This window comes from Meles meles, chromosome 1, assembly GCF_922984935.1.
Source record: "Meles meles chromosome 1, mMelMel3.1 paternal haplotype, whole genome shotgun sequence".
NCBI classification, from domain to species: domain Eukaryota; kingdom Metazoa; phylum Chordata; class Mammalia; order Carnivora; family Mustelidae; genus Meles; species Meles meles.
This window is the reverse complement of record NC_060066.1, coordinates 26055030-26070313: the sequence shown is the minus strand read 5'-3', so window position 1 is coordinate 26070313 and position 15284 is coordinate 26055030. Positions and strand designations below refer to the sequence as shown.

Sequence of the window (15284 nt, the reverse complement as noted above, 5' to 3'; positions counted from 1 at the left end):
GATTTAGCACTAAATGAGACCTGAAGAAAAAAGAAAGTGATGTTAATAATAAAATCAAAAGGAAATAAGGTACAAGATTAGAAGTTATTCGCAAACACTATTCACCAATGGAACTCAACATCTTATGGAACTCAACATCTTATCAGTAAATGAAAATAGCTGATTTCCTAAGCTTAAAATAATGCATTTTGTCTAATCTATGAAAAGGGGATTATTTGAGATAATAATTCAAGTACAATTTATGAATTTTCCTACAGTATGTACTGTCTAAAAAATAAATAATACCTACTATAATATGAAATATGTATAGAGAGAGTATATCTCTGGAACTGTGTTAGCAAAGCACTTTCTACTGTCTTCACCAGGAAAATAGCCTAATTGCCATGTCCAACATTTCTATTACAGTAAATTATGTACATCTATGTGATCTGAACCAAAAGTTTTGATCTTCTCTTACTATGTCCCACTTCCAACCTTAAAACCCTATGACTCACATTGATGGTTAGTTATCAAATTAGAGGAGGGATTTTGTGATTAGAATGCTGAGATGGGATTCCTTGTGCTTTAATATAAATAGATAGACTAAGGTACAGAAAGAAAAACTGATGCCTAAGCAAAATTAGAAAAAAAAATAGCATTACACAGATTGCTTTGATGTTGTGTTTTATTTTTAAATTTGAACTATGTTATTCTAAAAATTGTTATGTTTTATAACATAACTGAGTTATGTTATATGAGTGTATTTTTTTCACTTTAAAATTGTGTTCTAAGGAAAAGTACTTTCTTCTCTGGAGAAATGGAATTAATTTATAAAACATAGAATTTTTCATTTTTATATGTGTTTCCAGGATTCAGATTTATGTTTGATCACAATGTTTAAACTATTTCATCTCATGGTTAGAAAGTGTGTTTCTCACTCATTTCCCATGGTTGATTATTTCTTTCCACTGAAGCATCTTTATTCACTGCATGTCTAACTTCAACTCGTAGAAATTCTAATACATTTTGATTGCACCATAGTTACATGCCTAGCAACTGTGACTTTTTTCCCCCCACTGATGAAGAAATCAAGGTGCAAACAACTCAGATAACAATTAGTAACCTCCCAGACTCCAATTCATAGTTTTCCCTTATAGACTACTCTGGACCCCTGATAATCTTATTTATCTTTGTTTAGTAACTCTGCACTCATATTTATGTCAAAAAATTTCCAAATCTAAGAAATAGATACTACTCCAAAGTTTTTTTCACTTAAATTATGTGCATTTAAAATGTCACAGTTCTCTGTCTAACTGAGGTTTATGACAGTGCATTTTCAATACAATTTGAAAGATCCATTCATTAAATATGTTTTTCTCACCAAAAAGATACACAGCTGATCCCAAAAAGGATGACAACCCCTTTGAGAAACTATGTAATATAAAGTATATTCCTTCCTAACTTTAAAATGCACTGTATTTACTATTGATGTATCTTTGTTAAATTGAAAGTCAATGTCTATAAAATGTTAACCTACGTAAGAAGAATCACATAAACAAGGTTATAGGAGGAAAGGGAAAATCAAAATGTGATAAAATGTGGAAGAATCTACTAAATATAATGTGTAATATAGAAATATTCATATAATTGGATAACTGGAATTAATTATATGCTGCATTTCCTAAACTTATATATCAAAGACAATATTGTAATTATCTACAGATACAGTATCTTTGTGCATTAAAAAGATGTGAAATGTTGAATAACTTAAAATTAAAAATGTAATAATATTTTATAGTTGAATAATGGAGACTGATGGGTAAAAACACAATACTTTTAAATAAACGTGATTTAGAGGTAAGGCTTTATGTATTGGACAATTGTCATCTGAAAATCTCTTTCCAATTTAGAAATTAAGAACACATGATCAAATATTCATAAAAATGGAAAATAATAGATTCTAGGTTGTAATAAAAATCAAATGACAATGTTATGAAGGTTTCAATAAATAAATAAATATGAGAACTTCCAAATATGACAGATAAGAAAAATTACACCACTTATGTGTGACATAGAACAATTCAAGTTCTCATTAGAAGAGATTTAATGAAACTTGAATGCAAGAAGAATTTGAAAAGCAAAGACTAATGATATTGAAATAAATTTCTTGGGGCAAGAGTTGCAAATTAAAGAGGAAAACATCGTGAAACATAGTAGAGATAATAATAGGGTTTTCAAAGAAGGGATTTTCAATATAAAAAAACTGGGGAAAAAAGAGTTTTATTTTAGATATTAGTGGACATATTCAGTGTGGGATCTGGAGAGGGGGAAGCAATTTGCATATCAAAGGTAATTTATTTAAATCAAGACTTTTCTGAGCATTTTTGTGTGAAAACAACATTTGTTAGTGTGTTCTCCACTACCTCTACTTAACCCTACTGAAATTATATCTTACCCAACAAGGAAGCTAACTTCTAACACAATTTAAAGGATGCTCTATTAAGGAAAGCATGTTAGTGTGTCTATGTGCCCACTCCATCCATGATGGGACACACTATAAAACACAGCTAATCAGGAACCTTAGTAAGTTTGCAGTTAATTTTCAAAGTTTCTTTTTTTTTGTTTTTGTTTCGTTTTGTTTTTTATTAAAAACACAGATTAAACAAAAATGCTATGGAGAAACTAATCAGTCTTTGGAAACCTAGAGCTTCATTAAAACATTAAACAATTTCAAAATAATAGATAATTCAATAATAATCACTGGGTATGCAATAAGTTTTTGAGTTATTAAGAATCTATATTACATGGAGACCTGGTTCTGACTTCTGTACAGTATATTCCATAATTTTTGTTCTCTTTCATTGTCTTTAATCTAGATACCAGTGATATGCAATGGCAGCAGAGAACAATGTAAAACAGGAAGGTTAGCATTTCATGCTAGGGCGTGCCTTTCAGGTTGTCAAAATTATGAATTTTACAGTTATTTAAGTTAGCTTCTGAGGTTTTTTATTTTATTTATTTATTTTTTTAGCCCAAATTTGTTTATAGTTTCAAGAATTACTTCTCCAAATGAATTTGTCTAGGTAAAATACTGTTTGGACATAATGTATTAGAAAAATCAGGCCTAAATGACAAAAGTTTTAAAAGGTTACATGTAAAAGTGGATTTTTATATAATAAAACTTTTCCTTGATCGTGTTATAAAATCATAGCTTCCATTTTTGTAGGCCACTTTATTTCCTCTACACTGAATAGACATAGATTACACTAAAAATTATCATCTTTGAACTCCTTTTGATGAAGAAAATAGAAAAAATGCATCCCCCATAAAACACTTCCTTTCTATTTTACTGCAGTGAATTCATTGTTAGGCTCTTTTTCACTCCTGAAACCAGATAGGCAATGCTAGAAAATCAAATTGAACCTGAAGGTACTATAAAAGTCAATTTAAGATCAGCAAGTAGAATACTGAAAATAATAATTACATACACAAATCTACTGGAAGCTTAGCACTATTGCCTTATGATGCAAAACAACCCTATCTAAAGATACCAGTTTCATGAAACCATACTACATAAAGCAAATGAAGTGTCATTTTATTTTTGAGATAGATCATTTTTTCCCTCCAGGTTGTACATTTAAATATAAAATACTTTATTTCTATTCAGATAAGGAAGAAAAGACATCTGACTGAAAGATGCCATGAATCTAGTAGAAAAGATCACCACATGAGTCAAAGATGATAGTCTTTTGAATTTCTGCCATGCCATCTGCTTTAACCCATGGAAGAGGGGAATTAGAGACATAAAATCATGCCGCTAGAAAACTCCAAAAGGAAGGGGTCAACCCAGAGAGATAAAGAAGCTCTGCAAGATTTTTTTTTTTTTTTATAGAAAGAGTCCTCTGATTCCTGAAGTACAAAAAAGTTTTAGATATTGAAATTGGAAATTCAACAAAATATTATTTCCAATTTAAATGTGACACTGACTGAAACTGGTATGATTCAAGTTACTATGCTCTGGACAGCTATTTTTAATAAAATATATAAAAGTAATTTTCTATGCATATTTAATTTTCAATTTTAAAATATAGTATTTTATGATGAGTAATGTATTCTGTTATGAGAAAGGATTTAAGAGCATATTTTCATTCATGCTTCCACTCAAATTAACTACATTAGCAATAGAAATTATAGAATTTTCTACAGTGGATTTTGTCCAAAATCTTTTCTTTTATTATTTTAGAGATTTTTATTCGAGTAATACCCAATACATTATTATAAATGTCAAAATACCAATCACATTAATCTGTTACTATTATTGTCAGAAATCTCATTGAAAGGACATCTACAGATAGGTTACTGGTCTTCAAAATATAAATTAATTGCTGAAATTTGTATTCCAGAAAACAGTGTGTGGCATAATAACATTTTAGGTATTAATTATAAGCTGCCTGAAGTCACCATATTAAATTTGTAAAGTGCCTAAGACTTAAGACTACTAAAAAGGAAAGCATTAAATAAAAAAAAGAAAAACAGATAAATGGAAAAATGTAACTATGGCAGTGCTCACGATTCCCTTAACAGGAGCTGATACACTACTGAGAATGAAATGAATTATTTACATAAGTAGTCTGAGGATAAAGTACACTAAACCCACATAATGTTAATAAATATTGTAGAAGCTACATTTTCATTAACACTCCATCTTCATAATAATCTTGTTCTAAAGAGATTTTTCAAGTTAATACATCAAATACTATATCCCTCTTATTCAAAATTATGCCTCTTAATAAAAATAGTGGATAATAATCCTAACAAGGTTAATTAAACTAGCAATAGCAAACACACTGTATATGAAAATGGATTTCAATTGATAGCCTATTTACAACTGCAGGTTTTCTGCAGTGTTTTGTGGTACAGCTTTAGGAAGCATGTCTATCTGCTGAAGCACTTTATTAAAGTAAACATGACATCTGTAACATATTATCTTTCAGAGTTCATAATATTCTCTATTTTGAACATGGTGTTATAAAAACCAACTAACTTTTCTATTGTAATTTAGTTATCACATTATTACCTCAGCAAGAGAATGACTATTTTTGCTTATTCAAATTACCATTTATTAATGCAAAAGGTATTTTGCTTCTATTGCAAAATCTGGCTATATATACCAAAATCATTTCACATATCAAAAGAGACAGAGGAATTCATTAAACATACCTTGATAGGGAGCACTAAATCCACGATATCGGTGATTGCTGTCTGTAACAAAATGCAGTCTGAGCCAGTTTTTGTTGCTGATAATTGGTGGTGGTATATTCATTCCAGATAACCTGAATTATAAAAGACAACAACAAAAAAATCTTTAAAAATTTTTCACAAGTATATTTTTTCACTGAATTGGGACCCAGAGAAATGTCTACCTGTATATAATATTCATGATATTGCATTGTTAATTTTTAAATAAAAATAGTTATTTTATGCATAGGAAAGTCAATCATAGAATGCTGCAACTCCAAATGTGCTTTTTAATCAGATTGCATATATTAATAAAATAAACTGTGAACTGGAAATAATTTTTTATTCACCCAAATTTATTGCCTGGATAGTAATAAGCATAAAAGAGGCTGAGCTAATGGTGCTGATCTTTATGCTCCTCAAATATATATTTATATAGTTAGAAAATAGAAAGACTTCAAAGCAATTGATATACTCTTATCACCTTATATATTTTCCATATTTCATATTCTATGGCAAATGTCCCAATTTCTTTTCATAGGGCAACCACTCTTTTTTTTTTTTTTTTAAGACCTTACTCATCCACTTGACAGAGATCACAAGTAGGCAGAGAGGCAGGCAGAGAGAGAGAGGAGGAAGCAGGCTCCCAGCCGAGCAGAAAGCCTGATGCGGGGCTCAATCCCAGGACCCTGGGATCATGACCTGAGCTGAAGGCAGAGGCTTTAACCCACTGAGCCATCCAGGTGCCCCAGCAACCACTCTTTTAATATGATTTCTAATACCACAAATTTTTGTAATTATGTTTCATAATATATACTTCTATAATGCACTGGAGGGCTGCCCCAAGTGACAGACAGAAAACAGATTGTATTTTTGATGTATATTTATTCTCCATATATTTAGTCACAAAGGTACCAATTCATAGTCTCCTTAAAGCAAGTTACCTAGATAGAGTAAAAGTTTTGGAACTATGCCCCAGATACTGGTCATGGTCAAGAGATGAAGTAACACTCCTGTTTTATGTCCTTTGAAGACTTCCAGGGAAGCAGTTTCTCTAATTTCAGTCAACAAAGGAATATTACACTCACATACTTACACATTTAAATCCTAGGTGTGTGCTATAAAGTCAAAGTAAAATATTCTCAAAAGCTAGACTATTACGATACTAATACTAGACTATTACTATTATTATTTTAGTGAAGGAGAGTTCTTCATTAAGATTTCCTAATAACCAGTATATGGTGTATCCTTACTATTCTTTAAAGCTTTTGCTTTTCTTCAACACACAGCAAAATAGCTGGTGTGTGTGTGTGTGTGTGTGTGTGTGTGTGTGTGTGTGTTGGGGTGGTGATTACAACTCTTAGTGCTTTGCAGGCAGTCACTCTAGGGTACCCATATGAGGAGATTGGGATATATGTTGTACATATTAATCAGTGTCGAGATGTAGAAATGGTGATGTAAGGACCCTTTATCGAAACTGTTCGCTTATTTCTCCCAAAACCTACTTTCCCACAATATTTGGGAACTAGCCATCATTTTCCATTGATGGCTATCTGCCATGGCATAGAAATATGAATTCACCTCTACTGTATCATTGTGGGCAAAGGTATATGCACAGGTGTAAAGAATGGTCTTGGCAATATAATTGTGTGATTTAATGTTCATGATTCTAACATGAAGATAGGTTCTTATCCCTCATTCTGCTTTGGAATGCATCTTCTCAAACTTTTCTCTATTAATGCCCTATTTTCTTTCTCTTTTCATAGGGGTGACTCTACTTATTGTTGCAGATGCCTCCTTTGTTCATATCTGAATTTAGCAAATAAAGATATGTATATGACTTTAAATGTTAAGACTGAAGTTTTAAATTTTTACTTCATTACTTTCAAAACTATCCAGGTTATGCTTTCCTTTGCTTGCTTGTTGGTTGGTTTGGTTTGAAAAGCAATTTCAAAGAGAAAGTATTTAGATTTGATACAATTATATTTTCAATAAACTAGCATATTCCATGCCAGGATTTGATTTACAATTTGGTTTTCTTCACTTCCTTGATTTCATGCCCATAAATATCCACTAGGGAAAGCTTAAATTATTTTAGACAGTCTGCACACATTTCTAAGTATAATGAGACTATAATACATGGATGGTTGTAATACATTAAAGTACAGAGTTTGGAGAGAGGTCCTTAGAAGATCCAATAAATGAGAAAGAACTCAACAAGGATATCAACAAGTGAGAGAGGAAAGAAGATGAAACAGACAATAAAGAGGATAAACTTCCCATATTGCCTAGGGACATCAAAGATAATTTCAGCAACAGAGGGTAGAAAAGGCAACTAATAGCTACCATGGAACTATAGTTTGCAACCCGAATCCACCTTCAGGAATTGAGAAAGGTGGAACTGAATATGTTAGAGCTACAGTAGCTAGAAGCACAATGCACATGAGATGGAGGAAATAATGGAAATTTAACAGGGGTGCAGATAAGAAGATATTTCTGACAGCTTCAATGTTTCAGTTTATGAAGCAGAACTATAGGTAAGCCAAGACGCTGAACCAGGAAGCAAGTGTATCACAGCATCTCTCCTTCCCAATGATAGTCTCCATATTATTAAAGATAATTTATACAATATGGCTTTGTCTATATCTTATGAAGCAATCTGGGAAATTCATATAAATATTCCTGTACCATATTTCATATGCTATCAGGACATCTAGGAAATGGAGGATTGAGCATAATTGCTGCCTAGAATGATTCCATTAAATTAACTCAGATAATTTATTAAGTACTAAAGGAGGTATTTCCTAAATATAAATCATTGCTATCCTTATCTCACTTTGGTCATTTGAAGGTAACCATATATGGGTTCATTCTAGTACAAAGTCTTCTGGATAACAAAGAGATTTAGTGTATTCAACAATTATTTACTGAGCACTGATTATATAACAAACAGTGACACTAAGGGTTGGAAATACAGTAGAAATACTACAGACAAGATCCACAATCTTGCAAAGTGAAAATAAAGAAAGTCACAAAGATAATGCAAGATAATTTCAGACGGTGGCAAGAGTTGTACAAAAATATTAAAAAGTAATATGATAAAGAATGTCTAGAGGAGGAGCAGCAAGATGATAGAGGACTGGCAGACTTAAATTTTGCCTATTCCTAGGAATTCAGCTAGATAGTTATCAAACCATTCTGAAGACCTATAAACTCAACAGGAGATTGAGGAGAAGAATGGTAGCAATTTTATGAACAGAAAAGTGACCACATTTTCTAAGGTAGGACATGCGGAGAAGTGAATTTGAGGTGATAGATGGGAAGAGAGATTGCAAAGGGAAGAGCTGGCTCCTGTGGAGCACAAAATCAGAACTTTTAGAAGTCTGTTCCACTGAGGAATATTGCTACAGAGTCTAAGCAGGAGGATGAGACCTAGCAAGGACAGTGTAGTCTTAGGACCCATGGGGTCACAGAAAGACCAGGGATGCCTGAGTGCAGTAGAGTTCTCAGGTATCAGAGTGAGGAAGCTGGCTGCAGAGATGGAACCGAGAAGTGAGCTCTATGCTCAGGGTTACCTTAAACCATGATCTGAGGCACAGTAAGGTCAGGACTCTTCAAGCAGGGATCCCACAAGTGGGAGATCTGAGGAGACCTACCCCTTCTTCCTCTGGGAGGAATGGCGGGGGAATGTGCCACAGGAATCTGCTAGGATTGGAGACTCCAAACGGGGCCATGTGCCCGAGATAGAAAAACTTGCTAAGAGGATGGGGTAGCATGGAACACAGCTACTGACCAGAGAGAAAGGAGTGATTGACTGCTTGTCTCTGAAGCTGCACTGAGAAGTGGGGCCCTGAGCTCTCGGTTCCTCTGGATTGGATATTTGGAGGCCGCCATTTTCATTCTCAACCTCCAAAGCTCTACAGAAAGTGCTCAGGTAACAAAAGATACCACAAGCAAATGTAAGCAGATTATTAGCCTGAGCACTGGCAAGGGAGGTGCAATTCTGCTTTGGTCAGACATTGAAGAATAACTGCAACAGTCCCCACCTCCAGAAGATAGGCAAGAACATCCAGCAAAAACCAAGTTTACTGATCAATGAGAACTGCAAAACATCAGTGCTAGGAAAATACAGCACATAGAATTCATGGCTTTTATACCATGATTATTTAGTCTTTCAAAGTTAATTTTTTTAATGTTATTTTTTTTCTTATTCTATTTTTAAACATTTTTCCTCTTTCCTATTTTAACCTTTAAACTATTTATCTTATCAATACTTAATTTTTTAAAATTTTCATTATTATAGTCATATTACATCCCTTCATTGTATTTGACCTTATTTTTGTATATAAATATATATGCTTCTCTTTCTTTAAAATTTTGGGAGGCAGTTTCCTCTAACAGACCAAAATACATAAATATATATTTTTTTCTTTTTTCTCGTTCTTCATCCCTAGTTTCAGAACTCTTCTGATTTGATCATTTTTTATTTTTCTGGGGTCATTGATACCCTTTTAGTATTTTGTTCTCTCATTTATTTATTCTTATCTGGTTAAAATGACAAGGCAGAAAAACTCACCTCAAAACAAGAACAAGAGGCAGTGCCAATGGTTAGGAACCTAATCAATACAGACATTACTAAGATGTCAGAACTGGAGCTCAGAATGATGATTATAAACATGCTAGCTGGGCTTGAGAAAAGCATAGAAGATACTTGAGAAGCTTTTCTGGAGAAATAAAAGAACTAAAATCTAACCAAGTTGAAATAAAAAAAGCTATTAATGAGATGCAATAAAAAATGGAGGCTCATACTGCTAGGATAAAAGAGAAAGAAGAGAATTAGTGATATAGAAGACAAAATGATGGAGAAGAAAGAAGCTGAGAGAAAGAAAGATACACAAATACTGGACCACAAGGGGTAAATTCAAGAGATAAGTGATACCATAAGATGAAACAATATTAGAATAATTGGGATCCCAGAAGAAGAGAGAGAAGGCAGAAAGTAATTGGAGCAAATTGTAGTAGAAAATTTCCCTAATTTGGCAAAGGGAATGAGCATCAAAATCCAGGAGGCACAGAGAAAACCCCTCAAAATCAATTAAAATAGGTCAACAACCCATCATCTTGTAGTAAAACTTGCAACTCTCAGTGACAAACAGAAAATCCTGAAAGCAGCCTGGGATAAGACGTCTATAACACACAATGGTAGAAATATTGGATTGGTAGCAGACCTATCCGAAAAGACCTAGCAGGCCAGAAAGTACTGGCATGATATATTCAGAGCACCACATGAAAAAAAAATTATGCAGCCAAGAATACTATATCCAGCTAAACTGTCATTGAAAATAGAAGGAGACATAGAAAACTTCCAGGACAAACAAAAACTAAAAGAATTTACAAACACCAAACCAGCCCTACGGAAATATTGAAAGGGGTCTTCTAAGCAAAGAGAGAGCCTAAAAGTAACACAGGACAGAAAGGAACAGAGACAATATGGAGTAAAAGTCACCTTAGAGGCAATACAATGGCACTAAATTCATATCTTTCAATAGTTACCTTGAATGTAAATGGGCTAAATGTCCCAATAAAAAGACATAAATTATCAGAATGGATAAAAAAACAAGACCCATTGATATGCTGTCTGCAGGAAACTCATTTTAGACTCAAAGACACCTGCAGATTTAAAGTGAAGGGGTAGAAAAAAATTTACCATGCTAATGGACATCAAAAGAAAGCTGCAGTGACAATCCATATATCAGATAAATTGATTTTAGGCCAAAGACTATAATAAGATATGAGGAAAGACAGTATATCATACTTAAAGGGTCTGTCCAACAAGAAGAACTAACAATTTTAAATATCTATGCCCCTAATATGGGAGTAGCCAACTATATAAACCAATAACAAAAATCAAAGAAACACGTCAACAATAATAAAATAATAGTAGGGGACTTTAACACCCCCTCAAAGAAATGGACAGATCATTTAAGAAAAAGATCAATGGCTTTAAATGACACACTGGACCAAATTGATGTCACAAATACATACAGAACATTCCATCACAAAGCAACAGAATACACTTTCTTCTCTAGTGTACATGGAACATTCTCCAGAATAGATCATATCCTGAGTCAAAAATCAGGTCTCAGCTGGTAAAAGATTAGGGTCATTCCCTGCATATTTTTGGACCACAACACTAGAACTCAATCATAAGAGGAATGTTGGAAAGAACTCAAAAATATGGAGGCTGAAAAGCATCCTACTAAAGAATGAATGGGTCAAACATGAAATTAAAGAAGAATGGAAAAAATTCATGGAAACAAATAAAAATGAAAACACAGCTGTTCAAAATCTTTGGGACACAGTAAAGGCCATCCTGAGAGGAAAGTATATGGCAATGCAAGCCTTGCTCAAGAAACAAGAAAGGTTGCACGCATACAACTTAACCCTACATCTAAAGGAGCTGAAGAACAACAAAGAAAGCCTAAACCCATCATAAAAATCAGAGCAGAAAGCAATGAAATAGAAACCAAAAAAACAACAACAGAACACATCAATGAAACTAGGAGCTTGTTCTTTGAAAGAATTAATAAGATTGACAAACCTCTGGCCAGACTTCTCAAAAAGAAAAGAGAAAGGACCCAAATTAATAAAATCATGAATGAAATAGCAGAGATAACAACCAACCAAGGAAATACCAACAGGTGTAAGAACACTTTATGAGCAACTATACTCCAGCAAATTAGATCAGTAGGAAGAAATGGATGTATTCTTAGAGACAGATAAACTACCAGAACAGAACCAGAAACAAATAGAAAACTTGAACAGACCCATAACCAGTAAGGAGATTGAAGCAGTCATCGAAAATCTCCCAACAAACAAGAGCCAGGATCAGATGGCTTCCCAGGGGAATTCTACCAAGAATTTAAAGTAGAATTAATACCTACTCTCCTGAAACTGTTCCAAAAAATAGAAATGAAAGGAAAACTTCCAAACTTGTTTTATGAGGCCAGCATTACCTTGATCCCCAAGCCAGATAAAGACCAAAGACAAAGGAGGATTACAGACCAATCTCCCTGATGAACACAGATGAAAAAATTCTCAGCAAAATAAGCCAGTAGGATCCAACAGTACAGTAAAAGAGTTATTTACCACAACCAAGAAGAATTTATTCCTGGGCTGCAAAGTTGGTTCAACATCTGCAAATCAATCAATGTGATATAATACATTAATAAAAGAAAGAACAAGAACCATATGATACTCTCAATAGATGCTTAAAAAGCATTTGACAAAGCACAGCATTCTTTCTTGATCAAAACTCTTCACAGTGTAGGCACAGAAAATATATACCTCATTATCATCAAAGCCATCTATGAAAAACCCACAATGAATATCATTTTAAGGGGGAAACAACTGAGAGCTTTTCCCCTAAGGGCAAGAAGGTCCTCTATCAGGATGTCCTCTATCACCACTGCTATTCAATATGGTACTAGAGGCCCTAGCCCCAGCAAACAGACAAGAAAAAGAAATAAAAGTCATCAGAATTAGAAAGAAGAAGTCAAACTCTCACTCTTTGCAGATGATATGATACTTGATGTGGGAAACCCAAAAGACTTTACTCCAAAACTCCAAAACTACTAGAATTCAGACAGGAATTCAGTAAAGTGTCAGGATATAAAAATCAATGCACAGAAATCAGTTGTAATTCTATACACCACAGCAAGACACAAAAAAGAGAAATTAAGGAATCAATGCCATTTACAATTGTACCCCAAACCATAAAATACCTAGGAATAAATCTAAACAAAGTAGCAAAGAATCTATACTCAGAAAACCATAGAGTACTCATGAAAGAAATTGAGGGAGACACAAAGAAATGAAAAAAAAAAATTCCATGCTCATGGATTAGAAGAACCAATACTGTGAAAATGTCTATGCTATCCAAAGCAATCTACACATTCAGTGCAATCCCTATCAAAATACCATCCATTTTTTTTTCAAAGAAATGGAAGTAATAATCCTAAAATTTATATGGAACCAGAAAAGATCCCAAATAGCCAGAAGAATGTTGAAAAAGAAAGCCAAAGTTGGTGGCATCACAATTCCAGACTTCAAGTTCCATTACAAAGCTGCAACCATCAAGATAGTGTACTGTCACCAAAACAGACACACAGATCAATGGAACAGAATAGAGAGCCCAGAAATAGACCCTCAACTCTATGGTCAACTAATCTTTGACAAAGCAGGAAAGAATGTCCAATGGAAAAAAGACAGTTTCTCCAACAAATGATGTTGGGAAAATTGGACAGCCGCATGCAGAAGAATGAAACTTGATCATTTCCTTACACCACATACAACAACAGACTCCAAATGGATGGAAGACCTCAATGTGAGACAGGAATCCATCAAAATACTTGAGGAGAACACAGGCAGCAACCTCTTCGACCTCAGCCGCAGCAACTTCTTCCTAGAAACCTTGCCAAAGACAAGGGACGCAAGGCCAAAAATGAACTACTGGGACCTCATCAAGATCAAAAGCTTTTGCATAGCAAAGGAAACAGTCAACAAAACCAAAAGACCACTGTCAGAATGGGAGAAGATATTCACAAGTGACATATCAGATAAAGGGCTAGTATCCAAAATCTATAAAGAACTTATCAGACCCAACACCCACAGAACAAATAATCCAATCAAGAAATAGACAGAAGACATAAACAGATATTTCTGCAAAGAAGACATCCAGATGGCCAACAGACACATGAAAAAGTGCTCCACATCACTCGGCATCAGGGAAATACAAATCAAAACCACAATGAGATATCACCTCACACCACTCAGAATGGCTAAAATTAACAAGTCAGGAAATGACAGATGCTGGCGAGGATGCAGAAAAAGGGGAACCCTCCTACACTCTTGGTGGGAATGCAAGCTGGTGCAACCATTCTTAAAAACAGCATGGAGGTTCCTCAAAAAGTTGAAAATAGAGCTACCCTATGACCCAACAATCGCACTACTGGGTAATTACACTAAAAATACAAATATAGTGATCTGAAGGGCATGTGAACCTGAATGTTAATATCAGTAATATCCACAATAGCCAAACTATGCAAAGAGCCTAGATGTAAATCAAGAGATGAATGGATAAAGAAGTTGTGGTATATATTTATAATAGAATACTATGCAGCCATCAAAAATGGGAAATCTTGTCATTTGCAGTGACATGGATGGAATTATAGGGTATTATGCTAAGTGAAATAAGTCAGAGAAAGTCAATTATCATATGATCTCACTGATATGAGGAATTTGAGAAACAAGGCAAAGGATATTAGGGGAAGGGAGGGAAAAATGAAACAAGATGAAACCAGAGAGAGAGACAAACCATACGAGACTCTTAATCTCAGGAAACAAACTAAGGGTTGTCAGAGTGGAGAGGGGTGGGAGGGATAGGGTGGCTGGGTGACAGACATTGGGGATGGTATATGTTATGGTGAGAAAAAAGAAAAAAGAAGAATGTCTGGAAATGAGATTTTGCTTGTTCTAAGGTATTTTCCATTTTACACTCAAAACAGCCATTCTCATGATTATATGTTTTAAATTACTAAACTGGATTTTAGGAGAATTAAATCAAAGAAAAATATGATAATGATTAAATGTCATAAATTTATAGCTTACTATTATGATTTGCATCCAAGAAGAATTCAAAACCTGTCTTTTGAGTAATTAATAAATTGGAATGGACATAATAATTTAATAATGATATCAAATTTCATTGCCTATTCAGTGCACAAATATAATAATACAGTGTAACTTGCCAATATTACACTTTATAAATTTTTTTATTTTTTAATTTCCTGCAGAAATAAGTAACTAATCATAAACTGATATTTACTTATTCATTTTAATAAACTGATATTTAAAATCAGATGCAACCTTTTCTATTGTAAGATAGTGCCTCAGAGAATATAACTGTAAGCAGTACAAAAAATTTTTTAATCAGTTAAGTGTAGGAAATCTGAGAGAATCACAGATCTTTACCAGTTTTTAGAAGTGTTGAAATCTATTTTAAGCCT

General features: G+C 33.6%; 1 protein-coding gene across 2 annotated transcripts in view; it reads right to left on the bottom strand.

Annotated features, from left to right (window-relative positions):
• Positions 1–15284, bottom strand: part of CSMD3 (CUB and Sushi multiple domains 3) — a 1273428-nt gene that overhangs the window by 804228 nt on the left and 453916 nt on the right. For both annotated transcript variants that reach the window (XM_046025880.1, XM_046025873.1), the window contains exon 6: positions 5200–5312. In XM_046025880.1, the coding sequence (XP_045881836.1) occupies positions 5200–5312 (113 nt within the window). The remainder of the gene's footprint in view (positions 1–5199; positions 5313–15284) is intronic.